The sequence below is a fragment of the Pezoporus flaviventris genome, unplaced genomic scaffold (genome assembly GCF_033815535.1).
Source record: "Pezoporus flaviventris isolate CSIRO_AGI_PZ_B2104156 unplaced genomic scaffold, CSIRO_AGI_Pfla_v1 ptg000212l, whole genome shotgun sequence".
Lineage (NCBI taxonomy): Eukaryota > Metazoa > Chordata > Aves > Psittaciformes > Psittacidae > Pezoporus > Pezoporus flaviventris.
Genome location: NW_026892760.1, coordinates 1,848,274 through 1,870,932, shown reverse-complemented (window position 1 = coordinate 1,870,932; position 22,659 = coordinate 1,848,274). Strand labels below are relative to the sequence as shown.

Genomic DNA, 22,659 nt, shown 5'->3' with positions numbered 1-22,659 from the left:
TCTTCTCAACTCTCAGTGCTTTCACCTCCTGGGCTGCCAACCCATGCCACCCACCACCACTACGTGGGACTCACCCCTGGCTGTTGCAGTGTCCTATTTTCCACCCTAAACCTTGGACTAGTTTTCTGAATCTTTGTTAACATCTTCCAGTTTTGACAGAAGTGCCTATACTTGTGGCACATTCAAAAGGAAGCTGGGCAGAAGGGGAGAAACCAACTATGCAGTACTTTCACAGGAAGAAGTACAAAGCATATGCCCTTCTCCTTTATTTTTTTATCCAAGCTTTTTTCCCCATCTCACTATATAAATGTGCAAATAGCTTCTGTTTCTCTCGATCAGTTATGTAACACATACCTACCCTACAAGTCACCTAGCAGTAACTTGTATTACAAGATTTTTCAAAGTCGAAGCTAGAAAAAAACTGTCCATATTTATCCTTCCAACTGAAATACTATCACCATCACACCCAGCTGTGGCTTTTTCCCCGCCTCCTCCACAGAAACACTCAGTGCTACCACTGCCAGCCTCACCAGGCAGTATGCTGGGGTTAACCCGATCTACCCATGTAACTTCGCCAGTGGAGGGTGCCTAACAAGATCTCTGAACATGTGAGTGAATATGCCACTGCGACTGTCAATCCCCTTTGGCAGACAACTCTTGCTCCTCTTGACTGATGCTTGAGGAGCTGAGAATTCCAGGCACCCTTTACCAGTGAAATTACCATCATGTAGGCAGATTCCTTTTCAGAGAACTTGTACGCTGTTTTGACCAAAGCTAATTTGTAGCTGATGTCTGCCTCAATCTCTGAATGAAATACTGGCATTACAAAGAGTGCCATATATTACATATGCCTTGGTTAGAAAAAAACACACATAAGAAATATAAAGCTCAGTCTGGCTGAATAAAAGTTTAGTCTTTAAATATTATTTGAGTGATCCAGGGACAGAAACTTTGAAATTCCTGTCCTAGAAAGGAAACTGAATGGTAATAGTGGATATACCCTAACGAATTTAGACTTACCCTTTCCATTTCTTTGAAGTCATCATCTAGCTTGGTTCCTTCTGCACCTCCTACTTTTTCACTCACTTTCTGCAGTTAAAAAAAAAACAAAAACCACATTCAGCAATAACTGAAAAATCTAGCATGTTTTCCTGGTGAAATGTTTTGGGGTTTTTTGTAAGTTAGTACAACAGTCAGACATACTATTCTTTCTGAAAAAGTTATTTCAAACTCACTTTAAATTACACAATGAGAAAATAAGATGTTACCGCTTAAGTTTCAGAGACCCAGTCTCCTGCTGGTGTCAGAAATACACTGTATCATGTCTTTGCAAGATCACACCTCTATTTCTCTGTTGAATGACTGTTTGTATCTTGGAACTTATCAAGCAATTAACCATCAATGACGAATCTGTAGTCAGCAGACAGAAATATCCATGGTCACATGTGCTCACAAAAAAAGGAGGTGCTCTGACAGAATAAACAGGGGAAGGAATCAAGGCTATAAAAAATTTCTCATCAGAGCTGAAAAATGGCCCAGCTGCTTTGCCCAATGTGTACCAATGCAACACCAACAGTAATAATCATTCCTAAGCGCAGAGCAAGAAGCTTCCAAGGCTGGACTCCAGCGACTCAGAAGACAACAGGCACCCATAACCCCATGACTAAGAACTCTCAGAAACATAACTGACTTAAGCCACTACCAAACCTTCACCATTAAGAATTGAGTTTCTAAATAAAAGTGATAGATACAAAAAAACTCTACTGACCATGAAAGACCTTGAGGTTCACATGAGTTATATATAAAATACCCATTTGACAGCTCTGTTAGAAAGAACGAAAGGGATCTTTGGTTTCATGTCTTTAGAAAATACTCTGTTTTTTATAAAATACTCAGTTTGAAAACTAATTGGAAAATGAACCTGTGCTACTGTTTCATTTCCCTGATTCAGTGGAAGACAATGAACTGAGTTTCCACTTACTGTCAGTGAAAGTGACAGTAACAGATTTGAACAGTAACTGCTATGCAGCACCATTCAAAATGGATTATAGCAACTGAGTTGTCAGTCGCAAAGTGTTGTAGTGGTGTAATTCCACAACTAAGTCAGGTGCATATGATCCAGTGAATGGACTGATCTTTCATTGGGCTGTCATAAGAAATTCATTAGATTTATGATTTTCTGTTTTCTATCCATTTATAGTTCTTTGTAGTGAACGCCATGTAATTCTTCAAACTTTCCTAGGTGCCTGTGAATCATCTTTAGAATGTTGTAATGAAGTGTATCTACTGATTTCAATGAAGTGACTCCTGCAATAAAAAAGGAGAAACAGAAGAAAAATTGCCATTATTCCTCCTGGTTTCAACCACTGTGTTAACTTTTCTTTAGCCTTCTTTTTGCATAAAAGGAGGAAGACTCAGTTCATTATTCAAATGCTATTAATAAAGCCCAGACAATTGGTTAATTTTAAATTCAAACTCCAGTTCACTCCAACAAAGCTGCAAGTGCAGCATTGCTAAGCATTTATTAATGCAGGCTATAATTATAGGAAATGGCTACCAGCTCTGTTTATTTTCTGTCAGCTCCTGGCAAATTAGTAGCCAAAATGGAGCATTAATGAGACCGGTATTATAAAACATCATGAAAAAAACCCAAAACCCAAACAGCAAACAAAGACTTTTACTTATCCATTTTTCCTGTACAGAAGAGATGTGCAAACCCATGCAGACACTCTCTGAATGCAGATGAGTTTGCATGGTCTGTATTACTGAATTTTTGCCTTGCAGAGGTTAGTGAAGTGCCACAAAAAAATCACAGATTTCAAACTCAGCGCTGTTAGGAATAATTCTGCAGTGGCAAAGTGATAGATTCAGTGTCCTGAAAGGTGCTATTCATTTGCAGTTTCTGTGAAAAAATGGTAGAAAAATAAATCATAGAAGATCAGAGGCTTTCTTCACCAGCCCTTGAATGAATCTTCTGCAAACAGACCTCCTATTCAGATTTCTACCAAGTTTTCATGTCCCTGAAAACAACAGTATGAAAATACACTAGTACTTACATATTGAAACCAGATTTTAAATAACTAAGTTCAACTCTAAAAGGATACAAAATCCCCAAAGATAATTAAGGTTCCAGCCCTTTTTCAGCTGTAGCTTTACTTCTCATCACTTTGAGGTCTTCTCATAGTTGATGAGGATTTGCAAAGTAATTGCAATTGTAATCCCCACAGATGCCCTAAAGTTCCCATCTGACATCTACAAACCATAGCAATTACTCCTTCCTTCCATATTCATCATTATTTTAGCTGAGGAATGTATGGCACTATTTATAATGCAGATCTTTAGTCTGTTGGAATACTCACTGCTATGTCAAAAAGTGAGGTGGCATGGTTTAAGCCCAGTTGGCAACCCACAAAAAAAAACACGCAGCCACTCTCTCACCCCCCCCCCCCCATACCTTTCCTCCCCCAACACCTGGAGAGATGGGGCGGAGAATCGAAAGAATGTAACTCCCATGGGTTGAGATAAGAACAGTCCAGTAACTAAGGTATAACACAAAACACTGCTGCTGCCACCAATAACAATAATGATAAGGGAAATAACAAGGGGAGAGAATACAACTGCTCACCACCTGCCGACCGATACCCAGCCTGACCACGGCAGTGATCTTGCCCTTCCGCATAACTGCCCCCAGTTTTACATCCTGGGCATGATGTACTGTGGTATGGAATACCTCTTTGGCTAGTTTGGGTCAGGTGTCCTGTCTCTGCTTCCTCCCAACTTCCCCTCCTCCCTGGCAGAGCATGAGACTCACAAAGTCCTTGCTCAGAGTAAACATGACTTAGCAACAACTAAAAACATCGGTGTTATCAGCACTGTTCCCAGGCTGAAAGTCAAAAACACAGCACTGCACCAGATACTCAAAAGGAGAAAAATGACTGCTGCTGCTGAACCCAGGACAGCAAGTCATCCTTTTCTTCTAAACATGCTATAGATTTTTGGTCACTTTGTCAATATTAGCCTCATAATCACCATCGTGAGTCACTCATTTAAGGTTACTAACGGAACTATGTGCTAGCAAGAAAATTCATTTGTAAAGCTCTGGGTCAAGTACTGTTACAGGCAACAGAGGTGAATCAAAGAAGAGAGACGAGCTGTAAAGCCTTCAGCTCTGGAGCTGAGTGACTCATCTTTCAAGGTAGTTACACCATAGGCCCTCAAAGAAGTACCTTCACCTCCATTATCCAGGCAAAAATTGGGTTTGGGAAAGCAGTGACAGACCACAGGAAAGAGCTGAAACAAAACCCCACTTGAAAATTTAAACTCAGCAGTCAGAAATAAGAACTCAAATTAAGGGTTCAAATATAAGAAAAAAAAAATCCTCAAAAGTTTCTGCCTCTTAGGTCAGGGAAAATCTCTTTGCAAGGCGATAATCTAAAGTGGGCAGTTGGGAGCAGTGGGCCTGAGAAAGGCAGTCTAAACAGAGTTTAATTTGCAACAGAGCCCACATCTATGTCCATCACTGTCCTACTAGATTTATTCTGCAGCCCTTTTATATCCATCCTCCAAATCAACTGTTAAAGCATTTAATTAAGGCTACCGCTCTTACCATTCTCTAAGATTGCCAGATTTGATTATAACAGGTTATGAAGCTATGCCAGTTTCATCAGCTGAGGATCTGCTCCTGCTCTGAAGATTCAGAAGTCTAACACAGCCAGCTAACAATTACAGCTAGCCAGAAAACAAACTGTCCTTTGCCATATCATTTGAGTTGAGGTTTCAACATTTTGGTTCTTGCTTTAGAAGAACCAAACAGCAGAATGAAAATTAGACCCTTTAAGTTGTCCTGGAAAATGGTAATACTACATCTCAGTCCGGTCATATGGAAGAATTAAGACCCAATCCGATACCACAGCCAGCATTATTTACTTATTTTGTGATCATGCATTCTCTTCCTGATGTTGATTACCCATTCCATCTTGCCCCCAAAAAGCCTTCGCAACAAAATTATCATTAAAATATCAGCACATTTTAATGAAAAATAAGATTCAACATCCAAACATTGAGTAAAAGTGCTGCTGTGCTCTGTATTTGGAGCTACAAATGCATGCCATAAAGGAGAAGAGACTTACTCTCTCAGTCTCACCATGGTGTGACTGCTTTGCAAACAGGGCATTCAGTTTGCATCATAGGTGAGGGCAGTCTATTGTGGTGGCAATCTATTCAAAGCTGGTTTTCTGCTTCCGTATAGAAGCAAACTGCCTTCTGTACATGCTGCCAAACTTTCATGAAATTAATAGAGCTGCAGTCTCAGGTGACTACTATTTGTAGTTTAATGATGATCTTGCTGCATTTTTGTACTGTGCTAGGCTTTCTGGTAGCAGTTTGAACTGTGAGTTGCTCAGAAGGCACTCTAGTACAATGCAGTACCGTAGTACTGAATCTCATAGAATAGCTAAATAATCCACATTTGATTTACATTAGTATCTTGCAAATAGTGACATACAGCAGCATCAGACTGATATCATTATCAGTTAGAGGACTGCTGTATGGGATATTGTACAAGTGATTATCAGTGTGTATTATAAAAGGCAACTGGAATTTTCAGCATATTCATAGTGATTGCACAAGCATATTTTTGTCCCGTGTGACATGCTGAATGATGACACAGCATTACAAAAAAATAAGGTTAACTGCACAACTATATGAAAATGGAACAAATGGCTCCATAACTAAGACCTACTAGTTTTTTTGTTTCATGTGAAATCCATCTACCGAACCATACTCCTGTCCTTATGGCTTATATTTCAGATCCTGTCAGTCTTTAAAACCTGTCAGATCCTGCCAGTCAAAAAACCTGCCTTTTTAATATGGTCTACCAGGAAAGAAACAAGTTTCTTTCTTCCCCTGATTGTAGGATTTATGCTGCTTTTCTTGCCCCTACTGAAGCATTCTGACCAGCAGATGTTAATATTCTGCCTAGGTGGAAATGTATCTTTATAAAATTGGAGTTTGCTCTAAAGCACATAGCACTTGTTCTCAGTCACATAAAATACTGAGAACTCAACTGTAAAACATGACATTGTTACGTGTAAAAAAGATCTGTATATTTTTGATGCACAAAAAGGTATTAATTACATCTTTTCCCCCACACAAAAGTCTGTACAGTTAGTGAAGGTTTGCCAACACTGTAGGCTTTTCGGAAGGAGAAAACATTTGGAAAAGAACATTTATAAAGAGCACAATCTCTTATCAAGAGTATGCATTTTTTTATTATTATTATTCTGTCACTTCACATGCTAGAGTAAGACAAAACCTCCAGACTAATTTTTCTGTTTGATCCTGCACAGTTTGGCATTTATGGTATCAGAAACTGTTATCTCAGAACACACGTGAAATCTGAAAATGTTTATGGTCATAGCCCTGGTTCTCTGCAGATAGTAAAGCATATTTCCTTGAGCCAAAGGAAGTATTTAGCATAGCATCAAGAGAGAAGTTTTTCTGATTTCAGATAAATCAGAATAAGGACTAAAAGAAAAATCCACCTCAAAAGCATATGTAAATTAGCTGTATTTTAGACTCCTCCAAGTAACACCAGAATATAAAATAAAAGAAGGACCTTTTCCAGGTTAGTCTGGAGGTAGCTTATCTTCAAAACCACAAAGAGGCTGTAGAAAATATCAAGTGTTGGTTCACAACACCTTATCCTGTACTGGAAAGGAAATTGACGTGTTATTTCCAGTGAGGTAGAGAAAGCTTGATGAAGCATTTACGGAACAGCTGATTTACCAAATGATCCAGTATCATTATATTGGAGAGCTACAGGAAACTCAACAGATGTGAGAAATCTCATCAGAAGCCAGGAACGCCTGCTAAGCCTCACACTTACATTGCACTAATTTGTTAGAGCAAAACCCCACGTTTAAACACAAATGATTTCACGAGAGAGGAAAGCTATCACCCAGTCTCTTGCATTTAAAATTCTTTGAATTTTATTCTATTTCTCTGTTAATTTGTAAGCACCTTGCGCAAAATCACGACTGTCAACAGGACATGACATGAGAATGTAGAACAAGTCACTTAGGCAGTAAAACAAAAATAGGATCCAAGCTTAATATACATTTAAGATACAGTAATGCTCATTTACGTTTCACCAGTAAATTTCTCTCCTTCAACGGGATGACTGCTCCACAATGCAGTCTGGAGCTCATCAGCACAAGATCCTTCCCTTGCAGAACTGAGGAGCACAGCGACTCCAACTGAGGAACACAGCTACCAAGGTCATGAAGGGGTCATGAAGACAGTGTGAAATGCAAAAGGGAAAGAATGAGAGATCCAGGAATCTCCAGAGAACTCCACTGTTTATCTCATGTTTGCACTGAGACTTTGATTATGCCATGGAAGCTTTGCTTTCTCCTTGGCAGAATGAAGAAATACACTTGCCTACCACATGGGAAAATTGTGAGCATTCATTTGCACCTGCTACTGCTTGCCATCAGGAGTGTATCTAACAAATGTTTGTGATGTGGTTTAGGTAAGCATCTGCCAGACAAGCCTGAGATTATCTTTTCCTTTTCCCTTCTGTCACTCATCAGATATATTTAATCAGGAAATAATATACTCCCTCCCCCGAGAGCACTGATACAACTTTCTTCCTGCTAGAAATCCCTGTTGGCTAGCTTGTTCCACAACACCAGCCACAGGCTGGGTAGGTTTATTCTCCCTTAAAAGTTCCCTTGACTCTGCTGTTGCATGCAGAATATCAACAAAAAGAGTACACTATTCAAAGATCAGGAAGTGAACTGAGTTTTGGAAACTCAAGAGAAAAGGGAAGGGTATGACTGGACTCTAAAAGGCTTGCCTTAATCTTTCACAAAGGATCTTCTAATTACCCTTTATATATATACACAATAGCTTGGTCTTGCTAGTCCTCATAGCAGCTAGTAGCAGGGCACATAGCCCTGTTAATAGCTGCACAAACAGCCTAAAGGCACATCAGAAAGCCAGGGAAGTTGGCTATAGATGTAACATACATACAACACAGGAACTGCGTTGTATGCCAAAGACAAAGCCATTGATAAAGCTTGTCAAGTCATGAAGGAAACTCTTCAGGGGACAGGATCTTCAGTAACACAATACAGCTAAGTGGAACTATTTATCCCCAAGAAGGATAAAAAGAGATCAGTATCCCAACCTCCAGCACTGATGCAGTGTTATAAATACGTGTTGTGAACTTATCCTGCATTCTTACTCTCATTAAGAACCAATCCCCAGTTTGCCTTTTCGTTTTTTGTTCTTCATTTTCTGCTAAAGCTGTCGGGGGGGGGGGGGGGGGGGGAAGGCAGGGGAGGAGGGTGTCTGTATCAATCCTTTCTTCAACCAGTCTGATATAGTATTTTGCTTTCTGACTACTAGCAAGGACCACACTGCAGAATTCCTGCAGTTCCAGCATCACAGGGAGTCATTCAAATTCAGCACTAGCACATGATACGAAAGTATGCTGCAAGCGTCTGCACTGACAGGAGTTACTGCAGAGTCTCTGCTGCAATGCCACTGCATTACATTGGAGGCTGTCCATTGGTAAGTGAAATAAAGCAGGGTGAGAGGAGGGGAAGAACTGCTGATGAAGTGCTGGTGTAGTAGTGCCCTGCACTGCAGAGACACCCACCATGACAGATGAGGTAAGTATTACTCTAGAGCAGACAAAAATTTAAATCAGTATCATGCGTTCCAGTAACAGAGATGTGCTGATAGCTGAGACACTGCAATGCACCCACAATAACCAAGATAATCCGTTTCATGCATTTAAACTTATTTACTGAAGTTTCACGTTTTACCAAGCATACACTTTGGGATGCTGTTCTTTGTAAAGTTTAAGTTCAGACAGAAGCTGGTCACAACCCCAGCACCTTTGCAGTTCTGAGTGGCCTCAAGAGCTGGGAAATAGAAACTGGCAAGAACTCAAAAGCTGATGGAGCTGAGGACTGTCAGAACACTGTGTGCTTTTTTTAACACTCTGTCCTCAGCAAGCTACCAGTATGAGAAACAGGGAAGAAACTGGCATTAAAAAGGTGGCTGCGTTAGCTGAATGTGCCAATGTCTGCTTTTTTTTTCAGTACAGAAAAAGAGCAGAGAATCTGTTCCCGTATATTGTCTGTTCCCACATGGTACTTCGTCTTATGACAACAGTAGCATAACCTACTCCATTCAGTGGACCTGTAGGCAATAAGATGCTCCCAAGGTTTTCACTCCTGTGCAAAAGGATCTGGATTCAGACCCACAATTATTAAAGGCTCTCCACACAGCAGTACTGGGAATGCTGCCCTATGCTTCAGGGCCACTGAGAAAGAGGACATCTGTGCTCTGTTTGTTTCACTGAGTGCCAAAAAAATTGGTAGCTGCGTGAGTATCTCTTCAGTGCAAGTGGCTCAATCAGCTGGGTGGCAATAAGGAAACTCAGAGAGGAGAAAAACTAATACCAGACGGCTAAGAATTTTGGGGATTCTCAGATATCTAGAGGTGCTCAGCACCAGCTTTCTCCTCTGGAACGCTATCAGTTGCCAGCTCTTGAGCTGTCACATTGCGTTACTATGAATAAATAATGTTTTTTGTATTTTAGAAGGAGAGCGTAAACCATGAAATTATGCATTCGTTCACACCTTTATACTTCTCTGTCTCCAAAGCAATTTGTTTTAAGCTTAAATGGGAAGATGCTTCCTCTGGTAGATAGAACTGAAGTGTTAAATTCAAATGCTGCACTTTCAGGCAGGTAAGCTGTGTATCTGAAAGGCAAAAAGAGGGAAAGACAGCAGCATATATCCATCCAGCTAGTATCCTAATCTGGAGCCCATGTACAGTATGACTCATTTTATCTCAACTACATACATTAACACATGCTAGCCCCATCTACATGGGTCCTAAGTTCAGCAGAAACAATGATCTCTGCCTTCCTACTGCTTCACTTGGCACATAGAAGCGTGCCTTACCACAGAGCAGATCATATCTGGGTAGAGGTGACAGGTGGCTTAAACCACCCCATAGTTTCTTAACTATGCCACCAGCCTCCTGGAGCTCACCTGTGCCATTTCAACACAAAACCCTGTTTCCTGCAGCACTGGTTTCAGCTGCCAGCTGGGAGGCAGAGTTCATATTCACTACTCATGAAGAGTAACATTCAGTCTTGGCTACTGATCCAGCTAACTTACATGCACTGAATGCCAGTTCTGAAAAATGCTTGAGCATTTCACATGCAGGTATGGCAAGTGAGGAGCACTTGGGCACAGTTTACACCTTGCTAAGATCTTCACAAAACACAAATCCAAATATCTGATCAGTACTATGCAAACAGTGACACGAGGTAGTGTTGCTTGGTAAAGCAGACTCCACTACACATGACTTTGTTAAGCAAAACAACTACTCATTTTAACGGAATATTAAAGCTTTGGGGGCATTGTAATTTAATTTTCTCAGTACAGGAATAAATTTTAAGTTCAGCAGAAATAAATAGGGCATACTCAGACCCCTCAAAATGGCAAAATAACAGCACAAGAAATTTGCAGCAATTAAATCCCACTTAAGGCATAATGCATAACTCTGCATAACGTATACCAGTCTACATGCCTTTTGCTGGGTGCAGTCTAGTCCTTAACATCTGGAAATGTGGGAATGCCAGGAACATTCAGAAGCTGCTAGAGGCCAAGAAATCAAAACACGGCTTAAATACTGTTCACTGGTTTAACAGCTGTAGAAACTGCATTATTGTGAATTTTTCCCTTCTGAATTTGAAAGTGCATTTACTGGAATCTGACAGTGAATTAATTTCTGTGTGGCAAAGGCAGGTTGTTAAAGATATTCTGTGAAGGAAAGCATGTCTATATGCTGTTGCTGGTACAGATGTACATTTTATTTCCGGCGTGCCTATTGCCATATGCCTAAAATGTTGCAGTCTGTACAGCACAAAAAAGTGCCTGTCCAAATTATCTGTATATTTTCTTATGCTATTGGCAATGTTGATAATTTATTAATTATATACGGAGCAACCCAAAGCTATCCACTACTTCCAGTCTGATAGCAGAGAATTTAGAAATTGCTGAGGTCTGCTTTAAGCTTTAACTTTTTTACATGAACACTACATAAACTAAGCTGAATGCCCTTTCCTTAAACTCACATCCTGTGCCTTACTGTATAAAGGCAGTATGTTACAAAGCACTGTTACCAGGGGCAGGAGAGCACTACAGCAGAACAGTAGCACTCAGACAAGCTCTGGGTATCTCTGAGGTGATGCCTTTGATTGACTGAAATGCCTTTTTTCACTTCTGAGATGTATGCAAATGAGAAAGGAGAAGAGAAAGGGGACTGGATGAGTTATGACAGAATGAAACCTACTCAGATAAAAGAAGAAAATGGCACAGAGGTCACCACTTAGGCTGACACTGTTCTGTGTATGAGCACGCTGCACAGCGCAATGGCCAGGGGCAGATGCAGCTTTGCTTCTCCATCTGCAGCAAGGTCAGCAGGGGGACCCTGTCAGAGTCCCTGGCGGGGAGAAGGAGCTACCCCTTCCAGCCACAGCCCTAGTGGATTAATATTTTAATTTGCAGACGACAGTTTTCCTCCTTTCACCATTGTGTGTATCCGCTACCAGTGACAAAGACTTTAAATGTAAGGAAACAAAGACTGCATGAAAAAGAGACCCCAGACTCAGCTGTGACCTAAAAGACACTATTGCGATTCACCAGCAGCGTCCCTGAAGTCCAGGCAGTTACACAAACATGCCTCCATCAAGAAAAAGCAGAGCTGAGCCCACTGCTCTCTCCCACTTAGAAATGCTTAGAGGTACCAGAGAAATGAGAAAAATGACCATAATATCTCCCCCGGAAACAAACTGTACTGTAGCAATGATCTCACTAAGCATCTCATGACCACTGCCAAGACTGATTATAAAACATCATGGATCGACACAACAAACTCTGCTTTAGATGCGCTAACAATACGTGTCTGTGGTACTAGCTGCAATTCAAGATACTGATGCTTTAAGAACGGTCCTGTGACAAAGGGAAATTAAAATATTTTGCTATTTTTTTTTTACTGAATTTACAAAGCAGTGTCTCATTATCTGAAGGGATACAGAGATTTTTGAGAAATAACAATGAAATAAGCTTTTTTTATTTCTTTTTTTTTCCTAATGGTAACTCACAATTGGTTTGAATGGTGGAATACAGATGAAATTTAAAAAAAAGTTTGGCTTGGTAAAAGGACCTGTGACCAGCTCAAAAATTGTCAATATTTACACCTTTGACCATCTCAAGATATTTACAGTCTTTTAAGGTCTTTTACAATCAGTCTTCTAGTCTTTTACAGCAGCCGAAGCTCTGCGCTTCAGAATACATACATACCTGAAATTTCACAGACAAGAGGAATGTTCCTATTAGAATGCAAATTCAGCTGGTTTTTGCCAGGTTATACCCCCTGTAATTTTAACATCATATGAGAATAAACTATTGCACTGCCTTGGAAGTATTCTTAATCAATGTAAAAAGTAATTCTCCAGAAATCTTAAATATTTAACACGGCTGTTTCTCGCTTTAAAATACTGTGTTTGAATTATTAACCAAAAGTGACATACAAGCAGAAATTAATTATACACAGTGGAGATCGGCTTGAAGTGTGTAAATACGCTTTGCTAGTCTTGACCTGTCTTAGGGCACCTTCCAATCTACAGAAGATCCCAGACAAGCCTGCACAAAAAATTCAGTGGCAGTCAGAAGCCCCTGGAACTCATCTCAATACCATCTTCAGGTTACGGAGACTCTGAGCAGCACAGATTTTTCACTGTTACCTGCTTATGATGGTGCACTACATGTCATAGTTTTAAAGATACTGTAAACTCATGTATCCTCAGAGCCTGGTAGAAAGCCACCAAATGAGGAAACCCCATATTACAAGTGATATCATACCCATACAGACAGCTTCAGACACCACTTCTGCTCATCTACGGATGGGTCTCTGTTACACCAATAGCTTTACAGCTTTTTTCCAGTGGGGTGCCTCAGTGACTGAGCATGACCTATGCCAAGTCATTTAATCACTTGTGATCAGATTTCAGCATATATGCATTTTCCCTACACCACATCAGCAGAAGGGTGGATTAATCAGCTGGGATCCCAGGAGCCACCATGCCTTGGAGTTAAGAATGTTTGCAAAGTACCAATAATCTTCTTGGTAGAACAGCAGCAAAACTTGCTTCTTGGCAACCATGCGAGTGCTTCCAGAGCTGACCTTTTACCACAGAAATCAGCAGAAAAATTACCACTGCCTTTACTGAGACAGGATCAGCTAAAGCAGCAGAAATGATGAGGTTTTAAACACCTGACCTGCTCAGAGGACGAGGGAAGGCTTTGGATGTTGTTTACCTGGACTTCAGTAAAACCCCTGACACCGCTTTCCACAGCATTCTCCTAGAGAAATAGGCTGCTCATGGCTTGGATGGGTATACTCTTTGATGGGTAAAACACTGGCTAGAAAGCAGAGACCCAGACAGTATTGATGAATGGAATTAAATTCAGGTAGCAAGGTCTCAAGTGGTGCTCTCTAGGGCTCAGAATTGGGCCCAGTTCTGTTCGTATCAATGATCAGGATGAGGGGATCAACTGCACCCTCAGGAAGTTTGCAGATGATACCAAGCTGGATAGCAGTATTGATCCAAAGAGGCCATCAGCATCAGAGCGGCCTGTATCAGCAACAGAGTGGCCAGCAGGGCCACGGCAGTGAACGTCTGTTCACTGTACTGGGCATTGGTGAGGCTGCACCTCGAATCCGGTGTTCAGTTCTGGGCCCCTCACTACAAGAAAGACATTGAGGTGCTGGAGAGTGTCCCAAGGAGACCAGATTTCAGGAATACCAGCCCAAAACAGAACAGTAATGCCAGACATTTTGAAAGAGAAACTTTTAATGATATGTCAACCTTGTAGTGGTTTTGCATTTCATTATTATCAGCTGCCGTTTGATACTAACAATCGTACTTAACAACTGTAAGTGCAGTAGTCCACAGTTAAAGCCATTAAGTATCTTTGCTCTAAGCACCACTGTAATTGATTAATAAGAATACATAAAAGCTTTGCCTACGCTAGGGAGTCTTCTGAAAAAACTCCTCCTTTAAGGCTAGAAATACCCTGGCTCCAGCAGGCCTTCCAATACTGGGAGTATGCCGCTGACAATTGGAACAATGCTGTTTCCAACCCTGTTCAGAAATGGTTTTCACTCTGCAAAGCCTGGTGACCTGCCTGCACCTGGTCTCTCCGTGGATCGGCAAGGTGGAATTCAAACAGTTTAACATTTCTGTTTTGCTAGATTAAATAAGGTAAGGATAACTTAAGACTTGAAGACGGCTGCTGGAATTTAAAAAAGCAGCAGCATAAAGGCATGCTGAATTACACCTACTTTTGCACATGGAAGGTGAGAAAGAAGGAATGAGTAAAAATATAGCAACACTTTAACTATGAACATCTTAAATATTCAAATGAAGGCATTTTGATCCTCTAAATTAAGTGCAAATGTGGAAGACTGGAAATTACACAAAATCCAATACTATCACCATGACAGTATGCCACTGGTTTCCTAGGGGAATCATTCTTAATAGTTAGCTTTACAGGATAATGGCATTACAGTATCCAAAGAAAATGCGTTTCTTCTGCTTAAGAATAAAAACTATTTGTGTCTTGAGCTTCTATATTGCCAACGTTAATTTGGTGTGAAATTTGCAGCATAGGTGCACATCATGTAGTCACATCCTAACACAGGCATTACAATACATTTGAGTACAGGTGAAGTTTGGTTGGTTGGGTTTTTTAAATGATAAAACCCCATAAATAAATATAATACGCATATTTAAATGAAGACATGCAAGTGCTAATATTTCTTTCCTTCACCATTAGCAATGCAAAACTGAGGATTTTACTGGTTGAAAAGTATCTAGAACTGAAGAAGGGAATATGGAGACAGAGAAGAAGTCATACAAGTTTTTGCAATATCTCATTTTTCATACTTCAGTTATACCAAATATGTCACTTACTTTGAAATTCTTTAAAATGGTGGACAACAGATAAGACATGTTGTGAATAACCATGAACCTGTGAATAACATTTTCTCAATGTCCCAGTTCCTTAGCTACTGTGTGAAATTATAATACCCAGAATAATAAACTGGTTTTACATCTCTCCTTAAAGTATGCATGAGCTATGATGTGATCTACAAATCAGTCACGGTTTTCCTTCTGATTATGATCCAGTAATCTCATATGCCAGCTACCCTATGCCAACATAAGCATGAACAAACACTAAACAAGAGCTATGGAAAGATTTTTGACATACAAATTTAGCAGCACTTTTCAAAAGCCAGAAGAACACCACACACAAGTGACACTGTGAAAATAAGCTTGGTACACACAATCTGACAAATCACAGCAGATCAAAAAAAATTGTATGGGTACACATATTAGTGGTGTTCTCAAGAAAGACTTTTTACCCACTTCTTACCCTCAGGGAAGTCTCAGGTTCTCCATTACCAGTATGGGGGACAAGACAAGGTGGGCCATGACCCACTGAATCCTGTATTTGGACTTTCAAAAGAGCCACATGGGAAAAAAAGCCATGGGCTTAGCATTGGTGTGGAAACAGCAGCCTGGAGAACACCACAGCACCACAGAAATATTCAGTAAGACAACTGGTACTGCCACTGTGCTTCTGAAAGGGGACAGAATCTGGGGGGGGGGGGGACTAGGAAAATAAAGACTAACAGCATGTCCTTTTAAAGATGCCAAAAATTCACAGGCCAAAGTCGTCTTTCTAAGAGAAGAAAAGCTACCCCCAGCTATGCACCATCTCCTGCTCTTCACCAAAAACATGAAGCACTATCTAACATGAAGCACTATCTAGCAGTGAAACTGTCCGAAAAATTGCTATCAGCTCTCGTGACGTGGTGGCCACCCAACCATGGCTATCATTTCCGATCAGTGCACAACACACTAGAATCTGTCCATGAATCAATTCTGCCAGGAGCCACCCTGACTTTGTATTTTTATGGTTTCAGTATCAGTACAACTGGAGTTCTTTGCTGAGATAACCTGGCAGTGCACTCCACTCTTGTGACTTATGACCTATTTTATTCAGCAAAAAAGTGGGACCATGAGAAGGCTTTGCTGCTCTACAGTTTCCATTTCATGCTAAAGCTTATCTTACCACAGCACAGACACTCTGTGGAATAATGCTACTCTGAATTACTGAGAAGATCGAAGAATTACTGTGCTTAATGCAAAAAAGCATGTAACTGCTCTTATGACAAACAGTGTACTGATCTGAAGGAGCAACTGATTAAGCTTCTAATTCTTCTTTTCTGTATAATGTTCTCTTGCAAAGCTGGGTTCTTCCAGTTCACTTTTCCCTTAACACATGAAGTTGTTTCTGTCAAATAGAGCAAAATGAATAGTTAGAACTGCAAATCACAGAATGGTTTGGGTTGGAAGGGACATTAAAGCTCATCTAGTTCCAACTTCCCTGGCAGGGCGCAGGGACACCTTCTGCTAGACCAGACTGCTCAAAGCACCATCCAACCTGGCCTTGAACACTGCCAGGAATGGGGCATCCACAGCTTCTCTGGGCAACCTGTCCCAGTGTCTTACCAATCTCAGTGAAGAATTTCTTCCTAATGTCTAATCTAAATCTTGCCTCTGTCAGTTTAAAACCATTGTGAAAAGTTGCTCTCCTGCTTTCCTGTAGGACCCGTTTAAGTACTGAAAGCTGTTCTAAGGTCTCCCCAGTGTCTTCTCCAGGCTGAACAACCCCAGCTCTCTAAGCCTTTCAAAAGTCACCACTGCAACTGCTGAGCCTGACAGGAAATACATTTTTAGCATCTACTGGCAACTGGCAAGATAACAGATACAGACTGCATTTTTTAAAGTTCAGAAACCTAATGAGTGCTTTCTTCTCTTATAATGTGTATCAGTGAAAAGAAACACCAAAACAGCCAGTTTAAAGTAAGGACATTATGACCTGAGTAACTTACCAACAATAAATTTTATAATCATCACAAAATTTGAAGATGGAAAAATAAATCAACACAAAACAATCTTCCAATTTTGCTGTCTTGACACAGGAAAAAAAATCCTATTTGAAATCCAAAGAAATTTTACCTCTAAGAGACTGCAGGACTGGGACTAGATGCACTAAGTATACAAGCTGACAGAGCTAGTCATTTCTTGAAATGAGGTTGCTAATGTTCCTGTGTCATTGTTCTTTGCCTGAAGAATAGTAGCTACATTTTTCTCAATTTTTCTCTCACATATTTGAGCTGTAAGTCTGCCTGGGTAAAGCTGAGACTATTTTTATGCAGAGTATATACCATTATGCTACTTCAGTCTATAAAGACTATAGGCTTGACACTGCCTAGGCACTAGTGTTGAGGAGAGGTATACCTTCATTTTGTCAGGCAAAATGCAGTGAAACTTCTCCAGCATCACACTGCCCAAGGACACATCTGAAAACTAAAGCCCTCTTGCATTCCTCATCACACACAGCCTTCTGAAAACTGCAGACAAAAGCAGTAAAAAGGGAAGCTATTATGACACTGGGCATCTTGTGTTAGACAATCAAAGAGATGACTAATATGAGCTCTGTTTAAACAATTCAAACGATACGCATGATGATGTCTTTTTCTTCCCTGGAATCTCTTCTACGTAATAGCTTCTGATTATTCAATGCCCTTTGTAAGGGCAGTTGGGAACCCACAAGATCAATGCCCTTAATAACTGCAGAAAGATTTTTATAGTTTAGAGCATGTGAATGATAACCAGAAATAGTAACTACCGGTACAGGACTACTGTGAAGTGAATTTAGACATGTTCAGAAATTTCTCAAACAGTTTGACAGATAATGCCAACTGGCCAAAAAGGCTTCTTTTTGACAGGATTCTACCAGTTTCATTATGACATGATAAACGTTTTCTCCATGACAGGACTGAAATTCTCTTCAAATCAGGTCATAATAAGTTACCCTGTAAGCTCACTTAAGAGTGAGACTGAAGACCCTAAAATGTGGTTCTCTGACACCCCACAGCTTAGTCCCTCAGTAAAAAAAATATGCTTGGCTCAATTAACATTTGGAAGTGAGGGACAGGAAGAAGGAACTCACACAAAGTGGAAGAAGTCCAAAAGAAGAAATTAAGGTAATCTAGTTCATGAGAAAAATGTGTGTGAACAGAACAGCACATATTTAAGTAGCTACTCTCAGGTTTATCCACAAAAAATTCTCTGCTGCCGCAGAACTGTTTCCAGCATCATGCATGTTAGGAAATTTTCTGTGATCTTGAAATGCCACACAGGGCAAGAAAATCATGCTCTAATTTGACTAATTTATAGCTTACAGAGTTTCTAGGCGTGTTGATTTTTTAACAAACTCTGTGAAAGACACCTTCCTCTGGAGGTTGATGACAAGTTGGTTTGCAAGATCCTTTCCTACCATGATATCGACAACACTGCAAACTAAGTCAGCAATTAATATGTGCAGGCTAAAATAGTAAGGTAAGAAGGGTAAAAGTTAACATTACAAGTGCAGAATGTGTAAATCCCTCCATAAGCATAAATAAAAACCAAACAAACAAAAAACCAGGCCTTGTTTGCCTTACCATGGCATCAGTGAAGTTTCATTCACTTCAAAAGGTACCAGAAAGAGCTGCAGTAACTAAATACACAAAAGAAAAGCAATTTGTTTGCATAGCAAAAATATCAAGAAAAATTCTTCATGATCCATGAACTTTATTATACAGCATTTCCTAATTTAATTACGCATTAAAAATCCATTCACCTATAGCTTTTGAGAAGTTAAACGATTAACTACTTACTCAGGCAAATGCATTCTGGTATTCATTACAGCTTGTTACAGTTAAGACACAGACAATCTCGCTTTCTTTTGTATGTAACCACAAGTTATAAATTACATATTTTAACTGCTCTGTAATAAGATGTTTAAATTACTTCATGGTAGCCTGCTGTATCTATAAAAGGTTTTACTTTGAAATGATGGGCCTTTACAAAGGATAAACTAAGTGCCATTCACTCACAGCAGAATAATAATTCTCCATTACTTCTGTCGGCCTTTCCAGTGGAGAAAATTGCAAAGGTTATTCAGGCAGGTTTTTCTGGTTTATAGAGCCTTTAGACAAATGCACCACTGCAGTGCACAGGATTGCTGCGTTTTACCCCAGGTGGTATGTATAAAATCTTTTAAGGTCCATGTCAGCAAGTGAAATCTTGGTGTCTAGACGATCCTGCCCTCGTGCTTTATCTTCATTTCTGCATGCCTAATTACCTCATGGAAAACCTTTGACCAACAGACACAAGAAAACTCGCTCTCATACTAAGGATGTTGACAAAGCTGCAAAGTTGTGATTAGTGACAAACGTGTTTTGGCTGTCATTCTGAGGCACATGTGTATGTCTGTACTACATAATGCAGACCCACATCAAAGATATCCAACCACATCTGGTAAGGCTGGCATATCAACAAGAGCATAGCACAGTGCTGTAGAGAGTAACTGACCTCAGCTTGTTCGAGGACATGGTAGATGTGGTCCCACAGGGGGTGGTAAAGGATGGCAAAGGAGTGCAGCAAGCCTGGCAGGTCTTACAGGGCAGTCACCCCTGAGCACAATGGGTAATGGTCATGGCTAATGGTTTATACTCTACCTATAGGATAGTAGCAACTGGACTTCCTCAAGGGTCGGCCCTGGAATCTCATCAACTTTTCATCATCTTTATCAGGGACCTGGCTGCCTGTGGAATATATATACACTGCAATCAGTATATATAACGTAGATCTGGTAAAGTCCTGATTTTGTACATCCTACCACAGTGGATGTATTAGATGATGTCTGTCTAAACCAAGAATGGGATGCATCAGCAAAGAAAGCTCAGAGAAATTTAAGACTCTCTTGGTAGAGAAAGCAAATTGCAAAGAAAGATCTGTATTTGAAATGATCATAACTGCAAAATTACTACAAGAACTATTTATTTGTTTAGAAAACGCCGTGACTGAATAGCTGATTTTCTGGGGAAAAAAAAAGAGCACGCAAATGCTCACATCAATTTGCAGAATATGTAAATACTCTAAAACTCAAGTTACAAACTTGCATTTTTAATTTGTAAGGAATACATCTGCATTCCTAAATCAATACCATTAAGTAATCAGATCAAACCTCTGCCCTATGGAAACAAAATTTTGACCAATGCAATTAACTTACAAGCTGCAAAGGCAACAGCATTTTGTGGTAATCTGTGGGAAAGCCCATCAGCACAGATGATTTTGTGTACTTCATGAAAAGCATGCTGATTGTTGCAAAAAGCATACTAAACATTTGTATTTAAACTTCAGACTGTGTTCCCAGTAGAATATGGCTGAACACTATGCAGAGAAACGCAGCATACCAAATCATATTATATTTTATAAAATGTGAGGGAGAAGTATTATTTATTGCTGTAGAAACTGCTCAGGACTTTCCATTGATTTATACGTGCATATACTATTTCTTTAGACTGCATACATTTACTACCATTTTTCTATTGAAAAAATGTTGTTAGATGAAGGATACAATTTTCAGTGTGCAGGCTATTGCTAAGCTAACTTTTAATTGCTCTCTGCTACAATGAAACTGGCAGGTCTCACTGATTTGAGATTTTCTTTCCTGGCAGGTGAGCAGCTGTGGTATGCACGTAATGCATGCATAAACCAGACCTAATTTCTTGTCTTCAGGCTCACTAAGCTGACTTCCGCATTAGGCCAATTTCAGTAGCAACGCCAGTGGCACAGGTTCCCTAAATTAGCATGGCTCAAATTAATTATTTAGAGAAGGAAAGCTTTTCAGACAGCAGTACACCTAGTACACTAGGCCACAACTGCAGTGCAGACCTATGAAAGCATCATCTCAAAATGCATGCAGAAAAAGAAATCTGCTAGCTTCAAGGCTGTTAGTCAGCAAGCACCATACGTTAACATAAAGTTTCAGAAGCACAATATGTCATCTTGTACTGATTTATAAACTGTGAGTGTGCATTTAAAAAAAAATAATAATCTGAGATTGCTACAATCCACTTGAAGAAAAAAATAAACAAACACAAAACCCCCAACTTTTTAAAAGTTGTACTCTCCAATAGTGATGCCTTTTGAAAATGCTGGGAGGTAAAACTGGCTGCTCAAGTCAGTGAAGAGTGAACCTTTTTGCTGTTTTTCTTAAAAGAGCACTATTTGAAGAAATGGTGAATTCATGCCAAGAAAGGTCCTAAGCCATGCAAACACATTTACTCAAGCAAAGCAATGGACACATGCTTTATTTTTAAAATCTGTCACCAATTTCACATACAAAAGAACCCCATTCTTGTGTTAGACCTAAATAAGGATTGCACAGTGAGGAAACAGTATTCATCATATAGAGAATTGGACAACGTATTTAATAAGCATTGCTGCACAGAAATCAGTATAGATACAGGTTTACTGCAACAACTCAGAAATGTGCCGTCATTCAGAACTTATTTCACTTTTTTATTACAATTGCTCAATTTTAGTCTATATAAAAGTTTCTCCCCCAGAAAGAAATATATTTCCAGTATAGCTGCAGAGAGGTTTAAAACCACTATACACACCACAACTTGGTCTGTTTTAATGCCAGTACTCTCAATGGCATCTAAAGAGCAGAGAAGGTCCAGGTATTCTGTTAGCCATATATTCAACCTGATATAGCTTTCTCCAGTGTTTGAATTTGAGCAGCATTCCCTGAGATATCATAATTCAGCCTTATACAAACAATCTTTCTCTCACTTCCCACACAAGTAGCATTTGTTACTAGCTTGTCCAATTTATTATCAGGTCAGCCACGACTGTTTTAGTGTTTAGGAAGATGTCTGATGAGCCATGAGTCACAAGAGAGACTTTATGCAATGCCGTGAACAAAAACAATGGGATGCAGGGAGAAAGAAAAAACAAAATGCTCAATCTCTGTGGATAACTTTCAAAGCATCTTGGAACAGTTCCAGCCCTGCTACGAAATTGATCCTGATACATTTTTTTGTGCACAAACTTCACCACTGTTGGAAGTAATTGCTGCCCTACCTCTTCTTACTCCCAATAGGAGGCACAGGGTATTTTTAAAAGGTGACTCTGTAAAAGATGCAAGAGTATTTGACATTCAGCCCACTTCAGGCCTAAAAATTTTCAGCTATAGGCAGCTTCCTTGTCTGACTATCCTGAACCACTAACTTCTGGTAAAATAATAATCCAAGGTCTAATGACAGCTGAACACAATTCTTCTTCCTGAGTTTCCCCTGCAGCTTTTTTAGTGTCCACAGTTACCCAGTGCTCTTCCCAGCCACTTACCTACCCATCTTTCCTTCTTCAAACGCCAGCTTCTCTGTAGTGCAGACACTTCCCTCCCACAGGTCTCTCCCCTTTAAATATCTGTACAAAACCAGATGAACTATCTGCCAGTGATCCCAGGTATTGGAAAATTTTACCAACTGCATCTCTGGTGGACAATCTATATGCAGCAGGAGTGACACTAAATGAACAGAAACGACAAATACTGAAGGTCCTGCACATGAAATATCCAATTTGCTATTCTGATG

General features: G+C 40.0%; 1 protein-coding gene across 1 annotated transcript in view; it reads right to left on the bottom strand.

The window, feature by feature from the left end:
* Positions 1-22,659, bottom strand: part of SH3GL2 (SH3 domain containing GRB2 like 2, endophilin A1) — a 97,376-nt gene that overhangs the window by 18,871 nt on the left and 55,846 nt on the right. Inside the window, exon 2 of the mRNA XM_061441202.1 lies at positions 1,021-1,089. Within this exon, the coding sequence (XP_061297186.1) occupies positions 1,021-1,089 (69 nt within the window). The remainder of the gene's footprint in view (positions 1-1,020; positions 1,090-22,659) is intronic.